Genomic DNA, 14884 nt, shown 5'->3' with positions numbered 1-14884 from the left:
TTAGTCAGAAAATACGGAGTGAATTACAAGGGAGATTGAGTGGTAGTAGCGGCAATTCGGAGGAGTGATTGGAGCGAGAAGTTCACCGGTTTTGGATCGACGTCGACGAGATTCATAAGTGATACTCTCCTAGTATTATTCTTCTTAATTTCGTACTATCATTTTCAATTCGAGGAACTTGTAGTTTTGATTGATTTGAGTACTTTGTCGTATGATTTTTGATTGATTATATAAATTCAACTTTGGTTCAATTCGAGGTATTTTTTTTTTTAATCATAAATTAAGAATTAAAAAAAAAAATTACACTAAAAACGCTCCCCGAGTCAGCGTTATTAGTGTAAATTTTTTTTTTTTAATTTTAAAAAAAAAAAATTACGAAATTTAAAAAAAAAAAAAAAAAAAAAAAAAAAAGTCAACAACTAAAACGTTATCTCAGACAGCGTTTTACCCTAAAAGCTTAGTTTGGTAAATAGTTTTGCCACGCGTCTACTTTCGTAATTAGTTTCTTAATAAAGCTTAGTTTGGAGAATCGTTCATTCTTGCTTCCTACTACATTCAATAATTTTAGGAATTTTAACAAATTTTCTTCCAAATCGTGAACAATATTTAGCCAAAAAATAAAATAAAATACTTGTGAATATAGTATATGTATATGAAGTATGAACCCAGAAAAAAAATTGATAGTGGCAGGCTGGCAGCCAATGTTTACAGATATTTTTGTACGCCATAATCAGGGCGGACCCACCTTTGTGCACGGTGGGTCACGTGACCCAGCAAAAAAAAAAAAAAAATAACAAAAACAAAAACACGATTTTCTCTTCGAATAACCAAGTCTTGCTGCCGGCCACCGCCTGTTTCCGTTCCAGCCGCCGTCCCTCCAGCCGTCCGAGTTTCCGACCACCCGGAAGCTGCACCTCTCAATTTCATTGTTCAGGTAACTCATAGTTATATTTAAATATTGAATTTAAACTTTTCAATTTCTTATTCTCCATGAGTTTTTGGGTTGATTTTGTGTTTAAATTTGTTGTTTATCTATCAAATTAGTGTGGGTGTTGCTTGAAATTGATGATTTCTTATTTGATCTATCAAATTAGGGATTTTTTTTTTTATTTTTTTTTTTAATAGATAATTTTGCATTTCTGATTTTTTTTTATTTTTTTTAGAAAGTGAAATTAATGATTTGTTATTATCCCATCAAATTAGGGAGTTAGGGTTTCTTGTTTCTGGTTTTTTTTTTTTTTTTTTTTGGAATTGATAATTTTGCATTTCTGATTTTTGTATTTTGAATTTATATTATAATGGGCTAGTGGAATTTGTATATTTTGAGTGCTAAGCTCACTATGAGTGATTTAGCTATACTTTTATTATCAAGTTTATGTGTGTATAACTAGCTTGGATATTTTTTACCATAGTGGTTTGTTTAGCTAATCGTTTTGCTTCTTTTGACAAAAATAAATTGATTCTACTTGCCAAATTCTATCCTAATGAATTTTCAAGTAATGAATTGATTTTTTTTTATTTTTTTGTTATTCTCATGATAATTTCATCATTGCTATGAGAAAGGATGAGCCTTTCGGTGTTAATAGTAGCAGATTGGAACAACATTGATTTGGTTTGTGCTGGAGTTTTTATGATTGTTATATCTCATCAACTTTATTCCCTTTCAAGTTGCTGTGCAGTTCCTTTACATATGTGTGAATTAAAGACAGCTAAGTAACTAATAACAGAACGCCTATTCTATCCTTTGTCTATACAATTAAGCGGTGTATGGTTGTCAATTGGTTGTATTTACAGGAGATGGAAACAACTATTATAAGCATGCTGCAAACTTCAGTGGATTGGGTGACAATGGCTTTTGAAGCTCCCTTTGCTCGGGCTGTTGTCTTTGGAGTACAAATTGGGGGTATCCTCTCATATCTGTACCATTACTTTATTGAAATTAGGTACTGAAATTAATATATGCAAATTTCACCTGTAAATTTCTATAACATTTTTTCGTTGCTTTGTTTGAAGGTCATCTGTTTGTTGAAGGTCTTCTCTTTGTAGTCATCCTCTATCTTCTGTCTCAAAAGAGTTATGCGCCTCCAAAGAAACCATTGACAGAGGAGGTGGGTTATTAATAATTACCATATGTTATTTTCCTGCAAGGTTTCATTATTTGCCCCTTTTATTATGTTATCTTCACAATTCTATTCATGAATGCTGGAGAACTTTGTGAGAGATTTCATTAAAGGATATGTTTTGGATCCACAAGGACCAGAACTATATCATTACATTGTTCTGTATCTTGACCGTTGTTTTGGGATTAAAGGTTCTTTTGATGGCATGTGCTAGACATTTCACACTATTAAGCGTTTTTTGTGAGGGAAAATTGGTCTTTTCATATTTAAAAGCTTGATGCTTATCTACTGCTACCTGCGATTGTTAGATACTTCGATAATTGTGGTGTTCTTGCTTAATATGAGCTATAATACAACCTAAGTGTGCTGAGCATGTTGCATTGTACCTTCAGAGTCCATGAAGATTCTTTTGTGTTGGCAGGAAATAGATGGATTGTGTGTTGACTGGACTCCTGAACCCCTTATTCCAGCTATGACAAAAGAAATGCGCCGTGAACCTCCTAAACTAGAGAGGTAAAGTTGATGATTTTTTCGAGATTTGGTTCTGCAATAGTAATATCCATTGTCCTGTTGGAAAGCTATTAGATGATGTCTGTTCCGAAAGTTTGAGATGGAAAATAAAGTTTTAGAATCTTCAATGTATACCATAGCAAATGGTTTACTTCGGTGTTCTTTGTGGATCTGTTGATTTAAGTTTAGTTTGTCTTTTGAATCAAACACTATGAAGATGTTTGAGAGCTTTATCATGCTTGAGGCCTAACTGTTTAATTGATAAATGAACATTTTGATGCAGTGCTGCCGGGCCACACACAATAATAAATGGCAAGGAAGTTGTAAATTTTGCATCAGCTAATTGATTGGACGTGAAAAATTACTTGTGAGAAAATCTTATGCATATTATTTATATTCTACTTGCTTGTTGTATTGACCAATCTGACTTGTTTTGTTTGACAGGATTCTTGTACATCTGCGGTAGAGAAATATGGTGTTGGTTCTTGTGGTCCTCGTGGTTTCTATGGAACTATTGGTGAGAAATAGTTATTGCTCTTGGTTGAATTGACCTGTGCTAAGTATGAGTTGGAAATTCATATCTGGATTCTTTGTATGTAATCATTACTTATTCTCTCTGTTATTGTAGATGTGCACCTGGACTGTGAATCCAGAATCGCAAAGTTTTTGGGGACGCCGGATTCAATACTTTACTCATATGGACTTTCCACCATGTTTAGCACAATCCCAGCTTTCTGTAAAAAAAGGCGATATTATTGTTGTGTAAGTATAACAATCCTACCCTGTTTGGCTGTTACTCTAGAATAACTAAATGCATACCAAAGGCCTGTAGTCTTTTTAATATTTAGTTATGTGAACACAGTCCACCCTGTTTTTAGTTAAATAATAGCTCTCCCTTCTGAAGAAGTAATGAGATAGCCACTGCAAATATATTTTTTGACAATGACCAGTTTTTTATGAAGATTATAAATTTCACTCACAATCTGACTATGCTGCCTAATTATTCATATTGTTGTCACTAACATTTTGAAATCTTCTTAGAATAATCTTTTTTTTTTTTTTCCTTGTCCATCTGTGGCGTTGATTGAATGAATTATTGTTATGTGTGTTCCCTCTCCCTCTGTCTGGTGGATAGGCCTTTCTGTTTTCATTATATCTGATGGTTGCTCTTCCAGGGATGAAGGTGTTCATTGGGGTATTCAAAACGGACTCCATTTGTCAAGAAGCAAAATTTTGCATTTCAAGCACAACAATATGGAATCCCTGAAAAGAACATTAGAGACAATAACTATCGAAAATAAGCGCAAGAAAACTCGACGATACATTGTAATCGAAGCAGTTTATCAGGTATGTATTTTATTGGTTGCAACATGTGAATCCCTGGAATTGTGCCACTAATGTCTCGCCCACATCTTCGAAGATTTAATATTTTCATTACCTGGCCTTGTCTCAATCAAAGAAGAAAAAGAGTTTCTTTCTAGTTCTTGCCTAGATTTTGAGTTGCCTTAGTGAAGAGTAATGTCATAACTCGTCTTTACTCTGAAAAAGACAGCCTTGCTAGATTTATTCTTTCCCCGGGATTAGAAAAGATGGTCATGACTTAGTACCCCTCCCTTCCTAATTGTTGGTCACATATTCCGTTTAGGGCAAATGTTGTTCAATATGATATATTGTTTAGTCTATGAGGCATGCTAGGATCACAAAAAAAAAAACCTAGCACTCTTCCACTTTAACCAACCTCCTTTGTTCTATGAGCAACATCTCCACCTCATCCCCTTCTTTTTGAATAATGTATCCCAGATAACGGAAGACATTAGAACCTTGGACAATCCTCCCATCCAATGTGATCACCCATGCTTCCCTCCCTGCTTCTAACTTCTAACTCCGCTGATTTGCTGAACACACATTCCAAATACTAGAGGTTCTTTTTTTCTTGAATGAGAGGGAGGGTGGGACCCCAAATTCTTGTACTTTTGATGAGATGTAGTATTACATTCGTTCTTTTATGTTTTACTCGGTTACTGTAAATGCATAGTTTAAGAAAAATGTAAGAAGAAAGGGATGTAAGATAAAGTTATATACAAAGTAAGAGTGGTAAAGGTGGTTGGGTATAAGAAAGAGGTGAATAAAGTAAGAAATAGTGTGGAAAGCTGTAATTATTGTGGGGTAAGATGGTCAAGGGATATGCTTAAAATAGAATAAAGTGTAGAACATATAAAAACGGACAGAAGTGTAAAGTTGGTAGAACTAAAAGAACGGAAGGATTAATAAATGAACTAGTGGGTCATTTTCATTTTTAAAATTAGGCGAATGAATTTATGACGGATTATAAAGGAAAGTAAGAAAACTAATTTAGGATTAATAAACACCTAAAGACATAGATGCTTGACCTTGAGTATGGCGTTATTGACTTGCAAAGCTTGATGCTTTCTGTATTCTAAGATTGAATATTTTGAATTCAATCTTGTCTGCCAGATTTAAGTGATCACATGCTAGAAACTTTTGTGTTCTGAGACTAGAACCACTAAGACTGAAGGGGCAAAGAGAGGGGGGGGGGTGGAGGGGATAGGGAGGAATAGGTACAGTCAATCAGGTTTTGGAGATTCTTTGTTACAAACAAAATACCAGCAGGAACATTATTTTTTATTTTTTTTTTAGTTTTAAATCTTTTTAGTGGAGATGGTATATACATCATATAATATTTAGCTTGCTCTTTACCTCTAAAAGGTTCTCCACAAAAGTTACCATTACGGATAGTAGGAAACTGATCTTACTGATGTAATTTATTATTGTGCTTTCTCTCTTTTTTCTGTTTTTTTGAAAATCTTTGATTTAACAAAGCATTGTCTGAAGCAAAAAGTTGATATTACCTTTTTTTTTTTTTTCCTTACAGAACTCTGGTCAAGTTGCTCCTCTAGATGAGATTGTTAAATTGAAGGAGGAATACCGTTTCCGCCTTATGATGGATGAGAGCAACTCTTTTGGTGTGCTATGAATTTCTGGAAAAGGCCTCACAGAGCACTTCAATGTTCCTGTATGTTCAACGTTATTGAGGTTATAATTGTTTCTCTTATCTCCATATATAATACCCATTGTGACATGGTTTGCAGGTTGAGAAAGTTGATATCATAACAGCTGCGATGGGTCATGCATTAGCTGCAGAAGGAGGATTCTGTACTGGAAATGCAAGAGTCATTGATCACCAGGTATTATAGATACATAATTATCTATTGTGTGGATGGCATATCTGTGTATCTTGCAGCTGTGATTCATTGCATACTTGTGCATTTGTCAAGTGTGATTAATATGGCTTGACAACACTCAATAATTTCTTTTATATAGAAAGTTAGTGAAGAAATACTGGGCTAGTACTTTTAAGACTAATATTTAGAAAAAAAGTTACAGTATTAAAATTCTGAATCAAACCTGAGCTTGTGTTCTTTACAAAATTTGTATTCCATATCCTCATGTTGAATTTATTCTGAGACTCACATATCTTTAGGTAAATAGTTAGCAAGGAAGACTCATCAGATACAATCTTGTTATTTATATGCCCCGACCTAATTTATCCCACATCATATTGTTGCTGATCATTGTCCTAGTCTCTTTTCCAAAATATATTACAAAAGGCTAACATGCGATTTGGTTGATGACATGCGATTTGTTGGATTTGGTGTTTACTTGCAGCGCCTAAGCAGCTTTGGTTATGTTTTTTCTGCTTCTTTGCCTCCATACCTAGCTAGTACAGCTATCTCTGCTATTGATGTCCTCGAAGAAAATCCTAATCTGATTAGCAAGTTGAATGAAAATGTTGCACAATTAAGGACTGGTATGTTTCTGAATTTTCTGTTGCAAAAGTTGAGTGCATGAGCTCTGCTCTTACCACTCTGAATTGGTACTGTAGATATTGTTGACATTGTGATTTGGCCAGTATCCTAATCTGATTTGGCCATACTATATTTTAGGATTCATGATACATATCTATTGACATTTTTTTTTTCGGGTAGTGGTATGCATACTAAGTAGTACTTCCTCCGTTTTTATTTACTCACAACATTTCAATAGTGTTTATTATCCACATACTCAACTATAATTGCATTTTGTGATTTATATTTAATGAAAAATATACTCATGTGGAATCTTGTTAGATTTGTTTTAAAAGCTATTTTTTTTTTTAATTTTTACAAATGTATATTAAATATATAAGCAATTGAACAGATTAATACTAATTATTTTAATTTTAACAAAGGTCGTGAGTAAAAATAAATAAAAATTAAAAAAAGAGGAAGTAGACCTTAGTCTTGTAGAAGCGCGTTGACAACCTTCTTAGTTCCGTGGGTTATTTTGTTTGTGCCATGTTTACTCTGTTTGGATAGCACCAACCTGCACTATATATGTATTTATGTTGGATTAGGGTGCAAGCGATTTGACTTAATTCTTGAAGCATCTTCAGGTTTGGAATTTTAGCATTTCTATCTGGATTAGTGTCTAAACAAGGTAATAGTTGCTTTTTTTAATGAAGTAAAGGCACTGCATGATTTGAAGTATTTTGGACTAGTTAGGGCCAAGAACAAGATAATAGGAGATTATTAGATGAACTGATCAATATATAATCTAATCTCTTTCTAGTATTGAAATTATTATTAGAAGATATTTTACTTGGTCCTTTTGGTTAGATTTCAGTGTTTCAATTTTGTTGTTCACTGATAATTTGATGTCTTTGTGACTTGATTCTGTGCTTTGGATGATTTTATATATAACTAAAGCTTCTTACTAATGGGGTTGACTTAGTTGCAAAATCTGTTCTAAATTAGCCTATATTCTGCAGTTTGGGAAGTCTAGATATGAATGTGGAATCATGAGGCAAAATTTGAAGTTGTGTTTGGATTTGGATATGAGGTTGACCTAAATTTACTAGGATAACCACACCCCTATCTTCTCGGTCTTCCATCTTTGTAATTCTTCTAGCCTTCTAGGTTTCATGGGCTACTTGGCTGTGCTAATATGATAGGTATTTTTGTTTTAGGTTTGTCGAATTCTGAAGGATTAGTAGTTGCAAGTGACCCCAATTCTCCCATCGTTTTTCTACAACTATCAAAATCCACAGGCTCTTCAGAAAAGGACATGCAGTTGCTTGAAGATATCGTTGATGAGGTATACATGCCACCAAGCTTCTTATTTTTTTATTTTTTAAATGCATAGATTTCTGATTTCTGAGCTAACTATACTTCATGCAGCTTTTGGAGAAGCACAACATATTCGTTGTAACTTCCAAGCTGTCCACACTTGATAAATGTCCTATACCTGTTGGTATAAAACTATTTGTTTCTGCTGGTCATGGTGAATCTGATATAATGAAAGTTTGTGAAGCATTGAAGATGGTTGTGCCATCAGTGCTAAATAAATAACCCTGCTGAAAGTTTGGCTTCTGAAAATTGAAGTCGGATTGATTTCTGCTAGTGGATTAAAAGCTTGAGATATACTGTAGTAAACAAGATCCCCTATTAGAGACTCCTGCAAAAAGTTTTATCTGAGGTTGCTGAAGAATACATACCTGCCATACATGTCCTCTGGAAGTAACGGAAACGTGGGGTTGGTATCGCGATGTGGAAAGTTTAGGGAAACTCTGCAGTTTTGTAAATCTGAAATGTTGTGCTACTGCACCTTGATTGAGGGAAGTAGTTTCAAGTACAATGTTGCCATAACTTGTCATACTCATGGGTTTGGCTCTTTCAGGTCTGGCATGTTTTGTAGATTGATTTTTCTTCCTAGAGTCCAAGAAAAGTAAGTATAGTGAATGTGATTTTAAAAACATCTTATTTAGTCTGTAAGTTCTTGACCAATATTATTTATTTATTCACATTGTGTCGTTAATGTATAAACCAGTATTATATACACTAAGTCTTGTAAGACTTACGGTAGATTTACGTTAATTTTATTGTAAGACGGTTAATTTAAAGGTAACTTTAACAATTTTTATGGTAATTTTAACCCCGTTTAGGGTAACTTTTGATTTGTATAAGTTTGATTGTATTTTAATGCGTAATTTTTAATAAATACATGATTTAAAGGGTAACTTTTGTAATATATAAGGGTAACTTTAAATATATTTAGGTAACTTCAACCCATTTTACAATAACTTGATGAAAGTCCACCTTAATCAAGAATACACTAAATTAAGTTTATTCAAATTATTTTGGAGAAAACTAGTTTGATAGCTATATTTTATGAATTTTACTAGGTTAAGATCTAGAAAATATAATTAAACAAGTATTTTTTATTTGAAAGAATTTGTAACCAAACTAGAAGATTTTAATCAAATTAGTCTTTTCAAAAGTCAAATATAAATTTAAAATTATAAAAGCAAGAACCTTAAAATAAAGACAACGTAAACTTTCTTAACTGCATATGCAATTGAATCTCCAATTCTCCAAAAAACTGGTCTAACATGCACATTAGTCATAATAGCTAGCGGAGTCGATCATTAGTAAACCAGATATACAAATTCGGTTTACCAAAAATACAGTTCATTGCATAATAAACGAAAAAAGAAAAACCTGCTTCTTCCAACTAGTCCTAATACATATACATCGACAAAAGGATTCTTGGATGGCATTACTAGTTTTTTCATCAGGCACCAAATGGCCATATTATACTAATAACAGAATGCTGCAAAAATCTCTTCGATCACCAAGTACAAGATTGCAGACTCATCAGGCTGCTCCAACAAGAAGCGCCTTCATATCTGCTGCAGAACATCGAAAACAATCAACTCTAGATATCAATCAAGTGAGAAGAAACAAAGCATATTAAGTCGAAAAAGAAACAAGCAAAGCTTGCCTGTATCAGCATGTCATTTCTGTGGCTTCTTCCACAAAACTCCGATCTTTTTCAGGACGTTGCCATTTTTCTTCTTGAAGGAATCGTCATCATAGTCATCCATGTATGGTGAGCTATGTCTTCCCCCAATAGGACTATACTTGTTATCTAAAGGCAATGATCCGGTTCTCTCCACATATTTCCCATTGCTCCCAGGAGACAGCATAGATGCAGCAGCTTCTGCTGCCTTTCTCCACTGATCAGACTGCACTTTAAGTCTTCTTAGCTCTGCCTCCATCTCTGAATTTGCGGTCTGAGCTGCCTCTAGTTGCTCAACAACCCTTGCTGCTTTCCTGTTACTCTTATCTACTTCTTCCATCATGTACCCAAGCTTTGTCACAGCATCTTGTTCAGCAGCTCGGGAGGCATCCACCTCTGCCGCAACTTGGTCGTTTTCAACACTCTTGTCCATTTCATGTTTACTGATCTCTAACTTCAGTATTTCGTTCTCCTCTGAAATGTTCTGTAGTTCTGTCTCCTTATCCATCAAATTTGACCTTAAATCAGCTACGTCTTCCCTCAGTCTTTTCAACTCATTCTCCACTTCCTGTTCTCTTTGGCATGCCATAGATTTCTCAAGTTTCAGATTCAAGCTATCATTCTCATCTGAAATGCCTTGCAATTCAGTTTCCTTGTCCATTAGGTTTGCCTTCAGCTCTTCGATACTTGCACTAGCATTTTTCAGCTCCACTTCCAGCTCAGCCTCTCTTAGCCTAGATTGCATCTTCATCTGCTCTAAGAGTTCAGAAGCATTTCCAATCTGTGTGCTGCTGTGAGAACATTCTTCATTGTATCTTATCTCAGCAGCTTCTAATGCAGATTTGAGCTGCCTTGCATCGGATTTTGCAGCTTGCAGTTCTATTTGAAGCTGATTGACATCTGGCAATATCTGATCACCAACGGATTCAAGAGAATTTACACTGCTGAGATTCATGAGATCTGCATTAAGACCTTTGACAACACCTTCAAGAAAGGTTACGCGAGCCTTTGACTGTTCCAATTCAGAAACAACTGCATTGTACGCCTCTGTGGATCTGTTGACATCTGATCTGAGGGCATTGACAGTCTCCTTAGCTGCTTCTAGTTGCAGTAAGGTTTCCCTGACTAGATCCTGTGCTTGAGCTTCAGATACTCGAGAGTCTTTGAGCTCTTGTTTCATGATTTCAAGAACCAAGAGAGTTTCAGTCAAGTTATCTTTCAAGCTTTGGAGCTCAGCAGCTGTTTCACTTTGTTCAACCTGTACATCACCAGATTCAGTGACCTTCTCGAGATGCAGCTTGAGCCTCTCAATCTCCTCCAAGGCTGAGGCTAATGCAGCTGAATCAGCAGAGTGCTGCTGACGAACAGACTCAATCTGAGATTTCCATTCATGCTCCTTTTCCTCTGAAATGTTTTGCAGATCTACAATATTTTCTTCCTTAGAAGCAAGAAGTTGACAGAGTTGCTTCTGATTTTCTTCCAGTTTCAAAGAAACATCAGCTAGCTGCCTTTTTGATTCCTCTGCAGTTTCCTGAGCCTCCTTTTTCACCGATTCAGAAGCAACCAGTTGGTCTTTCACCTTTTTAAGATCATCATGGAGTTTGGAAATCTGGGACTCTAATTCTGACAATTTGCTTGGGCGTTTCTTCTACACGTTGAATGCAACATAGAAAAAGTTGAGAAATAAAGGAAATATTGCCAAAACTCGATCTTTGTGTCCATGTAAGTTAGGGGGGGAAAAAGGCAGTTTTTGAACAGGAAATAAAAAGGATTTGCACCATGAAAAGAAGCAGCATGGAGAGCCATTACAAAAATGAGAAATAACTTCTAAAAAAAATTTCATGTAATATTCTGTATTCCTGTATATGCATGAATATAAATAAATGAATAAATAAAACAACCGTGATTTCTTTACCTATAAAGTGGAGGAATAATTAGTTAAGAGTACCTCAGAAATTGGGCTCCTTGGTGATCTACGCTCAATTACTTTTGGGCTCCTATTAGGAGTCTTCGCTGTTGCATTACTTGACGGAGATGAGGAGCTCGGTTCAACAGGATTTATTTTCAGCTGTCTGGCCGGTCGTGCAGAGACTTTCTGAGGAGATTCTTTGGGGCTTCCTCTGTTTCGAAGCGGGGAGGGGAAGAAAGATAGGTAGTAACTAGTAAGTAAACATGTGCAATAGAGAATAGACACATTATAGAACCCATTGTGATTTGATAAAGATGCAAAATGCATTGACTCAACATTAGAAGCCAAAAAATATCCAAGTCAAAAAATATCCCAGTCATGGTTATGAGTTTCTATTAGGAAGAAAAAAAATCTGAATTTTTGACAACAATGAACACAGAAAATTAGCAAAACAACGCTGAAATGAAAACCAAATATGCATAAATAGGGATTAGGGAGTGCAAGTATAATTACTTGGATGCTAGATCAAGGGTAAAAGTGACACTAAGGTGCAAAGGGTTTTATTGAGTTTAATCTCTAAAATAGTGTAGCCAGCTAGTCATAAATAATACTAATCTGAAGGATAAACATAGCACATTAAACCAGCATTTCAGACCATTTTCTTTTGAAATGTCCCCTCCCCCCTGGACTAGACTTATAGCCATCTCGCTCTCATTCAAAGATATCGATAGGCTTATTGATTTCTTAAAATTTGTGAAATAAACTTCCGTCCTTGTGAATGTTTAACTGTATGAAAACGGTTATACAGGCTCTCAAACTAAATGTTTTCATCTCTATCTTGCTCTAATTAAAACCAAAAGTAGATACAACCATAAAGCAGAAATTAAGCAATAGGCAAAAGAAATCATGTAGCATAACAAAGAAAACAAAGTATCAACAAGACTTTTCAACATGAGAACAAGTTATCTAATCAAATTTCAACTCTAACCCACTTGAGCATTCGTTCAAATTTCAACAAAAGCAAAATCCGAAAAAAACCCAAGATATTCACTCGCGACCAAAGATCAAAACAATTTACACTCGCGACCAAAGATCAAAACACTTTACAAACTTGTTTCAATGTGCAGCCAGTAAACATTTTATACAATTCTAACTTCTAAACCACCTTCACATTCAGTCATACATACAACTAACTTAAACTCGAAAACGATAAGTTAAGCACAAGAAAACACTCAAGGGATTATGATACCATACCTTCACATTTTATACATTTCTAACCTCTAAACTACCTTCACATCATACATACAATGAACTTAAACTCGAAAACCCGAATCTCAAACACGATGGGTTAAGCACAAAATAACACTCAAGGGATTATGATACCATACCTTGCCTTGGCAGTCTGCATAATGAAGCTCAACTTCCCCCTTTAACACAACACAAGGTGTAAATTGGCAAATGGAGGTAGTAGTAGTGTTGGATCTTCACACAATCAATGCTGTTTTGGACCCACAATTCTGCAACAAACAGAAGCACAGAAATCACAAAACACAGACAATATCAATCAATAATAACCCAACAAAAAAAAAAAAAAAAAAAAAAGAATCCAATGCATATGCAAATGAATGATGAAATTTAATATTCACTCACCAAGAAACATACCAATTGAGTAACTGATAATATTATCATAAATTCATTATAATGTGAACTTAGTAATTTTTATTTTTTTGCTTTTTTCAAAAATATTGAATGTTTTCCAACGGTTCTATAAAAGCAACCATTATTGTAAGCACGAGGGAGTAGGTATAGTAATGTGCAAGTGTGACAGTAACTGCTCAGGTATTTTTCCAAAAATACCCTTGATGAATTGGCCAACAAAGGACCCACCAAAAGGGTAAATTTGGAATAAAATTCAATATTTGGTAGAATTATAGCCGAGAATTAAGGCACGATGGCACATGTCAATGTAACCATACTGTAACATCAGATTTTTATTTTCATTCAAGGCCTACAGCTCTACCTTTATTAAAATATTATATGAAATTCTATTTTGTTTGAATATCAGGAAAAAACAAATCATTTATGAACAAAAAGGAAGTTCAACTTTGTGCAGATATTTATTGTAGTTTAGTTCCTTTTCTTAGCAGATTTTAGAGATAAGATTACAACACACAAATCACTTCAAAAATCAAGTAAGTTGAGATTAACGACAATGATGTAGATGAGATTCGACCCGAAACATATGTACTTAATACTCTAACCATTTAAACTAGTAACTATCCAATATAATAACCCACATTATGACCCTAATAATTAACTTTTTACTTAAACAGTTACATGAAGAAAAAAATTAACCTTTAACGGTTGAAAGGGTATCATCATTACACTTTATACAAACCCTAAAATATTCCAAAAATACATTTTTTTTTTCTTAGAAAGCAAAAACAAATAAATCATTAAATAAACAAAACCCATTAAAAAAGCAGAAAAATCCTAAACACCCATTTATTTTACTTCACTTAAAAAGCTAAAAATCCTGTGTTTTTTCTTTTTGTCTCTGTTTTTAATTTGTCTCTGTTTTTAAGCTCAAAAGCAGGAAAAACGAAAGGAAAATCAACAGAAAAAATAATAAAGAAGAAGCATAAGTGTAATGCTATAGTAAAATTAAATTAGTTACCTACTTACCTGAAGAAAAATGCAGGAGTTCTTAAAAATGCAGAGAAAAAATGAGTAAGAGTGAAGAAGAGAGAGTAAGGGAGATAAGGACTGAACTTTGTGGGAGTAGAGAAGTAAAAGTAGGGGGAGACAGTAGAAGGGGCGCGGAGTTAAAATTGTCGTTTCCCAAAGCTTATTTTCAAAAATTATGTCATTTCTAACTACTCTTTCACGTCCGGAAGCCCTCTTTCCTTTGCTACTTTCCAATGTCAATATTTTGAACCAACCTTAGAGTGTATGAGGATTTTTTTTACTCTATTTTTTAAACTGAGTTAATTAAACTTTTATCGTTACCAAGTGTTTTCCTAAAATATTTGGGCAACACCTACCATTATATGGATATTGATTTTCACTTATAGAATGTATAGTTATTGCCTCATTTTCATGTTACTTCCTCCATTTTTTTTATTGTCTTTTCATAATACTTCATTCATTTAATTAGTGCGTTGACAAGCGTGATTATAGAAAGTTGTCAATAAAAAAAACGGAGGCAGTATATAAAAACAAATTTTCTTACCCTCCTCAAACAGAAAAAAAGATAAAAAAAAAAAAAAAAAAAAAAAAAAGAGAATTATGTTTAAGTAGTAATTGTTTCTGAAGGGGCTTTCATCGGTTTTTACCAGTGGAAAGCCCCAATCTTGTTTTTTGTGTGCCTTTCTCTATCTTTGTTTGTTTTAGGTTTATAATAACTCTTTCTCTTCTAGGAGAAACATTTCTCCCTCTAAAGATTAGGGTTTTTCTTCTTCTTTAGGAGGATTTTATTCCTTCAAAA

At 34.3% G+C, this 14884-nt stretch overlaps 1 protein-coding gene and 1 pseudogene across 6 annotated transcripts; one reads left to right on the top strand and one right to left on the bottom strand.

The window, feature by feature from the left end:
* The first annotated feature begins 410 nt into the window (after positions 1–410).
* LOC110711828 lies at positions 411–8591 on the top strand (annotated as a pseudogene).
* A 433-nt stretch (positions 8592–9024) lies between these two features.
* LOC110711816 (interactor of constitutive active ROPs 3-like) lies at positions 9025–14324 on the bottom strand. Of its 6 annotated transcripts, none has more exons than XM_021890244.1 (5): positions 14075–14324; positions 12786–12914; positions 11437–11608; positions 9471–11136; positions 9025–9375 (listed from the first exon to the last, which is right to left on the bottom strand). In XM_021890244.1, exons 2-4 carry the CDS (start codon positions 12803–12805, stop codon positions 9484–9486), a joined length of 1845 nt encoding a protein of 614 aa, XP_021745936.1. In that variant the 5' UTR covers positions 12806–12914; positions 14075–14324; the 3' UTR covers positions 9025–9375; positions 9471–9483. The 6 variants fall into 6 exon arrangements, with proteins under 6 accessions (XP_021745936.1, XP_021745933.1, XP_021745937.1 ...); XM_021890241.1 differs by having other exon boundaries at positions 14083–14324; XM_021890245.1 differs by lacking the exon at positions 14075–14324 and adding an exon at positions 13048–13180 and having other exon boundaries at positions 9025–9378.
* Positions 14325–14884: the final 560 nt, after the last annotated feature.

The sequence above is a fragment of the Chenopodium quinoa genome, unplaced genomic scaffold, assembly GCF_001683475.1.
Source record: "Chenopodium quinoa cultivar QQ74 unplaced genomic scaffold, ASM168347v1, whole genome shotgun sequence".
NCBI lineage: Eukaryota > Viridiplantae > Streptophyta > Magnoliopsida > Caryophyllales > Amaranthaceae > Chenopodium > Chenopodium quinoa.
Note: the sequence above shows the minus strand (reverse complement) of the source record. Positions and strands in the feature narration are given on the sequence as shown.